The 7,092-nt window shown below is 38.4% G+C and overlaps 1 protein-coding gene across 1 annotated transcript; it reads left to right on the plus strand.

Moving 5' to 3' along the window:
• Positions 1-3,943: 3,943 nt before the first annotated feature.
• Positions 3,944-5,402, plus strand: LOC119497602 (chemokine-like receptor 1). The gene has a single exon (XM_037785837.1). It carries the CDS (start codon positions 3,950-3,952, stop codon positions 5,048-5,050), a length of 1,101 nt encoding a protein of 366 aa, XP_037641765.1. The 5' UTR covers positions 3,944-3,949; the 3' UTR covers positions 5,051-5,402.
• Positions 5,403-7,092: the final 1,690 nt, after the last annotated feature.

Consider the following 7,092-nt stretch of genomic DNA (forward strand, 5'->3'; position numbering starts at 1 on the left):
ATTACGAGAAAAAGTCATAACTTTATGAGAAAAAAAAGTTGTAATATTACGAGAATAAAGTCATAAATTTACGAGAAAAAAGAAAATAACACATAAAATTACTACTTTATAATATTATGACTTTATTCTCATAATATTTTGACTTTATTCTCGAAATCTCTGATTTTTTTTTTTTCCTCAATGTGGCCCTAATACTCCGTCATACAGTTGTACCATAGACCTACAACAATAATAAATACAAATGAAAATGTAAACAAAAAACAGTTATTCATTTCCATTTTTAAGAATCCACAGGGAGCCACTGGAGAGGAGCTAAAGAGCCGCATGTGGCTCCAGAGCCGCAGGTTAGTGACCCCTGACCTATACCGACAGAGCAGCCTACTGTGTTTTACGCTGACTTGGCTGTCTGACAGGATACCAGAGTCTCATGTGAAAATGGAATGTTTTTCACTACACAGGATGGACAGAGACCCAGCGAGGGACGGCAAAAAACAGGGTGGAGGTGTTTGCCTTTACATTAATGATCGGTGGTGTCATCCTGGTCATGTTACGGTGAAGGAGAGAGTATGTGACACGAACATTGAGCTGCTTGTGGTGAGTTGCCAACCCTACTACTTGCCCAGGGAATTTTCTCATGTGATTGTCCAAGCAGTTTACATTCCCCCATCGGGTAACGCAATGCTGGCTACAGAGACAATATCGAGAGTCACCCATGATCTGCAACGCTCCTCTCCAGACGCGCTGGTTATTATCAACGGGGATTTGAATCACTGCTCTCTCTCTGCCACCCTACCCTCTTTTAAACAAATGGTGTCATGCCCTACTGGGGAGATAAAACTATTGATCTGTTTTATACGAACATTAAGGAGAGTTTCGTTTCGAAGTTGCTTCCCCCTCTTGGACAATCGGATCATAACCTGATATCTCTGACATCCAGATATTCTTCTTAGGTTCGGAAGCAGCCGATTACGCACAAGACTGTGCATGTGTGGTCTGAGGACGCGTGTGAAACGCTCAGAGGGTGCTTTGATTGCACCGACTGGACTGTGTTTTTTGATGACGATGATGATCTGGACAGTATCTCTGACAAAGTTACCAGTTATATTGATTTCTGTGTCAAGTCTGTTATCCCATGTAAACGATTAAAGATGTTCCCTAATAATAAACCCCTGGTGACAAGTGAGGTTAAAGGGACTATTTGTAACTTTCAGAAATGCTTGTTAACAGCGACACCTGATCTTAATGATTTTAGACCTATAGCCCTGACATCACACAGAATGAAATGTTTTGAAAGGGTTACTCTGGGTCACATGAGTGGACAAGTCACAGCCACAGGAAGGATGTGGGAGTAGATGATGCACTACTTTTTATGCTTCACAGTATTTACAGCCACCTTGAAATAACTGCCATCTCTGTTAGGATTATGTTTTTTGTTTTTCTAGTGCTTTTAATACTATTCAACTATACATTTTAGCTAACAAGCTGATGGATTTTAAACACCTCAACACAACCATCGCCTTGGTTTTAGATTATCTTTTATCTAGACCTCAGTATGTTAGGCATGATAAAAAATGGTCTGACAGCATTTGAACTAAAACAGGAGCCCCACAAGGCACAATTTGATCTCCTTTTTTATTTACACTCTACACCGCTGACTACAGGCAGAGTCAGGCGTCTTGTCAAATCCAAAAATGTTCAGACGACACTGCTCTAGTGGGTCTACTTAACCAAGGCAGTGACCTGGCCTACAAAACAGAGGTTGAATCATTTGTCAGCTGGTGTGATAAAAACTTTTTAAAACTGAATGTTGGGAAGAGCAAAGAGCTGATTATTGATTTTAGAAGGAAGAAGGAAGAGGTCTCCCAAGTGGTAATCAAGGGTCAGCCGATTGAGATTGTCCAGTCCTATAAATACCTACATGTCCACCTGGACAGTAAATTAAACTGGAAAAAGAACACTGATGTTGTATTCAAGAAGGCCCAGTCGAGACTCTTCTTCTTGAGAAAACTTAGATCTTTTAATGTCAGCAAGACCGTTCTTCATGTTTTCTATCAAGGTATTATAGCTAGTGTTCTTTTTTATGCCGTGCTCTGCTGGGGGGGCAGCATCACTGTGGATGATAAAAACAGGATCAATAAGTTGATCAGAAAGGCAGGCTCAGTGATTGGTCTTGCACCAGACTCACTGGAGGTCACTGTAGAAAAGAGGACAAGGGCCAAACTTAAAACATACATGGTGTTTTTAACGGACTCAGAAGATCATTCAGTGAGCGACTAGTGATGCCTCAGTGCTCTACTGAACCATTCAGGAGGTCTTTTGTTCCAGCAGCGGTCCGATTTTATAATGAACATTTTAGACATGGCCTAGATCCATGGTACCTCTCAGCTGTTGATTATGTATCAAAGGTCTTCTTATGATGTTTTGTTGTTTGTTGTTGTCTGACTGGGTGGCAATCAAATTTCCCCACGGGGATAGATAAAGCTGTCTATCTATCTATCTATCTATCTATCTATCTATCTATCTATCTATCTATCTATCTATCTATCTCATACTGTGGCTAAGGTTTGAATACACAGTGTGATTGCTGTGGAAACACTTGTTTTAAGAAACAAAAGTAGAAAACACACTTAAGGGTTAAGTTAATATTGTTTTTGCCTTCCAATTAAAGTAGGAAATTACTTCCTTCTATTTTAAAATGGTTTCCGGGTGTGTTTATTATTTCAGAGGTATATAGCCTACATAGACTGCGGTGCTTATACATTGTGCTAAAGGGTTAGTACACTCAATTATTTGTGGTTTCCTAATATTTAGTTACATCCAGGATGATGTGTCTATAGGGACCCAAGATAAATAATGTTGAGTAAATCAGAGTTACCCTACAGAAGTTAATTGTGGAAAAGAACTCAGGGTCCCGTCTACATACATGGAGGGTAGACGGGCTACACTAGCCTACTTCTCGTTTAAGAAGGATAAAGAGTAATTTAATGTGAGTAGACTCTAATGACTCATCAACTTTGGCTCCTGTTTTATACTGTATGTGCAAAAAAAGAGAACATTTTTTTAAATTGGCACAAGAGACTGGCATGAAAAGTTCAGAAACATTTTTCATTTACTTTTCATGATGTCATTGCAGGTCTCAAGACAACAATGGAGAGAAATACTACTGCACCTTTCTATCACATCAATACAACAGATGTATCAGATGCAAATGGCTCTTTGGTTGGGTGAATTGTGGAAACATTTCAGCCAAAGCTATACCGATCGATGTGTATTTATTTATTTGATTGATAATAAAGTACTGCCAGTAGTGTTTGGGGGAAAGTTTTGTGCTGGTGCAAAATGACAAGTAGTTTAGAATCTATCAGTTCCTGATGATAGAGGACATTTAGTTCCTCTATATTTCAGAGGAAATATGATTAATAAAAACAGTAACGTGTGATTGCCCCACCATTTTTTCCACCTAAAAACTGATTTGCATTACAACTGGAATTTGTCATGAGAATTTCTGAGAATTCATGATTTTTTTCATGAATTACTGCGTGCTACATATGGTCCCGCCTCGATGACGCTGACGCCATATCAGGAGTCTTATTAGTAGCATGAGGCTTTACTGGTGCAGCAGACACATCCTCAAACGACTGATGATCATTGAAAAAGGTAACTGTTATCCTTATAACAACAATATGGCATCCTTTGAATTTAATTAAGGTAATATATATATATATATATATATATATATATATGTTTATACTAGCCTACTTCTCGTTTAAGAAGGATAAAGTTGTTTAATGTGAGTAGACTCTGATGACATTTTGATGACAACTTTGGCTCCTGTTTTATATGTGCAAAAAAAAGACGTTTTTTAAATAAGCAGAAGAGACTGGCGTGAAAAGTTCAGAAACATTTTTCATTTATTTTTCATGATGTCATTACAGGTCTCAAGACAACAATGGAGAAAATTACTATTACACCTTTCTATCACATCAATACAACAGATGTATCAGATGCAAATGGCTCTTTGTTTGGCGAGTATGCAGAGCTGAGATACAATGTCCACATCATATCCTTCATTGTTTACTGTCTGGCCTTTGTCCTTGGTGTGCTCGGGAATGGAGTGGTTATCTGGGTGACCGGGTTCAAGATGAAGAAAACCGTTACCACAGTTTGGTTCCTCAACCTGGCTGTGGCCGACTTCCTCTTCACAGCGTTCCTGCCTCTGATTGTGACCTACATATTTTGGAATCTCCACTGGCCTTTTGGCAAGTTCATGTGCAAACTTCATTACGTTATAATCTTCCTGAACATGTTTGCCAGTGTCTACATTCTGATGGTGATCAGTGTGGACAGATGTGTGTCTGTGGTGTGGCCCGTCTGGGCCCAGAACCATTGGAGTGTACGCAAGGCGTCCTGTGTGAGTCTGGGTGTTTGGGTACTGGCTCTGATTCTCAGCACTCCATACTTCATCTTCAGTGACACTGAGCCGTCATCTAACGATGACAAAATCATCAACTGCTTCAACAACTTTGCTCTTTCTGATAATGAAACATCGTCTGTGATACAGCTTCGTGATGAGGCCATGACCATCACCCGCTTCCTCCTGGGATTTGTTGTCCCCTTCACTGTCATTGTCTCCTGTTATGCTGTGATAATCCATCGTATCAGAAGAAACTGCACCCTGGCCAGCCAGTCAAGTCGCCCCTTTAAGATCATCGTCGCAGTTATCACCACTTTTTTCCTGTGCTGGGCTCCGTATCACATCATGAAATTAATTCTGATGGTGAATTCCAGGTCTACTTATGATAGTGAAACATTACGCCTTGTCACCACTATTGGGTATCCTTTAGCATCCAGCCTGGCCTTTCTCAACAGTGGCTTGAACCCACTCCTGTATGTGTTCATGGGACAAGATTTCAAAGACAGAGTTCATAAATCTATCCTGAATGTTTTGGAGACTGCCTTCCAGGAGGAGGTTTCTCACTCTTACACCAACAAAACGTCTACGGTCATCAGCAGAAGCAAAGATAAGTCAGTTAGTGACACTGTGGTATGAAGTTATCCATGATATGAAGAAACAAATACTGTAACTGTAAATGATTTCCACACCTGTAAATGTAAAGAACAGATCTACCTACATGGTTACTATGAGCTAATTATGTTCCTGAGGTTTTTCTGTTTTTTCTTAACGCTTAGACAACACACAGTTAAACCACAGGAAAGGAATGGCCTGCTTATTCTTTGTATGACTGTGGTTATGAATATTGTCATATGTATGAACCTGTCTATCAAAGCTTGATTCTAATGTATTTCATTTTAGTTTTATTTGAAACTTGTTTTTACTCTTCAATGAATCTGTATATGATAATGATGCAATCCTTATTTTCCATTATTAAAATATTATTTGGACCACCCATAAGACATACTGCTACATGATTGCACATCATTTCTCTTGTGATACATATATATAATAATATAATGTATGTCTCACGCACACAACTCATCTGATAACACCTCATGATAATTTATCCAAACTATGAAGTTGCAAATCACAGAATTATGATTTGATCAACAGTTATTGATGGTCTTTCCATTTATCATTATAGACTGTTTTCATAATGTTAATTGACCAGCAGAGGGAACTGTTTTACATCTTAAAGTATATTTCAAGTCAACGTGGCTGACGCAGGTCATTTAATAGTGTCTGTTTGCATTAAATAACAGTGTGTAGGGTTTATGGGGATGTGTTCGCAGAAATGGAATATAATATTCATAACTATGTTTATATCTAGGGTGCGGGTCCTCTTCGCAGAGTCCGACATGTTTCTCCAGTAGCCCAGAACAGACAAAACCAACACTGGCTCTAGCGAGGGCCTATCTGGTTTTTACGTTACCTGAAGGCCACCGTAGTTCAGTTTATGCCTTCGACCTTCCTTCTGTTGTGATATTGATATTTTTGTTTAATGTACGGAAAAAAATAATTCATTCATCCTCCATCCATTCATCCATTCACTTCACTCAATAAAGGGCTCTTGGATCCTTGTGTTTAATGTGTACATCAGCTAGAAGCTCTAAGGTCCAGTCAACCTTATACTCAGATTATGAAGTCTGTTTTTAGTGTGTGAAAAGTATTTTTAAACTAATGACCCCTCTCCAACACCCTAAAGATAACAGTTGCACTTCATGTGCTTTTCTGAATTTCAGAAGAAATCTGATTTATATTGTGAAACAGGATGCTGACAGAAAGCAACATGCATGTAATGTTGACCTGCGAAATGACCCTATCAATTCAAATAAAATGGTAGGAAAAGATATATTCTTACTTCAGATCTCTTTTGCTTGCAGGGATTGATCAAGGCAGCCTAGTTTATACCTCAAGCAAACATGAGCTCAACCCACATGGAGAGATATACATTATACAGCAGGATCATTGGTGGACATTAGTTGTAGCTCTACTCCCTCTCAGGTAGTTGTCTCAACAACCCACAATTCATGCCTTTAATTGTTTGGGTGCTTAGCACTTACTTTCTTTTTGGAGTTTCCCAAAGGACAGAGACTCTTTCTAGTATTTAATGTTTTTATAACTGTTTTAATTATGTCTTAATGTTCTTTTGCACTTTTTCACAATGTTTTTGAAAGTTTATGTAAAGCACAACATGCAAAGTCTCTCCTCAGAGCTTATGAAGAACTGAACATATATGATGATGACCCCTAGAGCTACTATGGAAGAGTGCAGTCTTATTATTATTTATTTATTTATGCATTTCTGTTTTTGTTCCAACTTTTAGTTCTTTTAAATCAAAGCTTAAAACTGTCCTGTTTGCTGCTGCTGCCTTTTATTAAACCAGATAATGATCTTATACTGCACTAGAGCTTTTACTCTTGTGTGTTATACTCTATTTTAGCTTCTATCCTAGCTTTTATTTTTAGCTTGTTTTTATTTTCTAATCTTTAATGTTTTTATAACTGTTTTAATTATGTCTTAATGTTCTTTTGTACTTTGTGGCAATGTTCTTGAATGTTTATGTAAAGCACTTTGAATTGCCCTGTTGCTGAAATGTGTTATACAAATAAAGCTGCCTTGCCTTGCCTTACTCT

This window comes from Sebastes umbrosus, chromosome 11 (assembly GCF_015220745.1).
Source record: "Sebastes umbrosus isolate fSebUmb1 chromosome 11, fSebUmb1.pri, whole genome shotgun sequence".
In the NCBI taxonomy this organism is placed as follows: domain Eukaryota; kingdom Metazoa; phylum Chordata; class Actinopteri; order Perciformes; family Sebastidae; genus Sebastes; species Sebastes umbrosus.

Excerpts from the sequence above, each read along its gene's own strand:
- LOC119497602 (XM_037785837.1), top strand. The coding sequence starts at position 3,950 with ATGGAGAAAATTACTATTACACCTTTCTATCACATCAATACAACAGAT.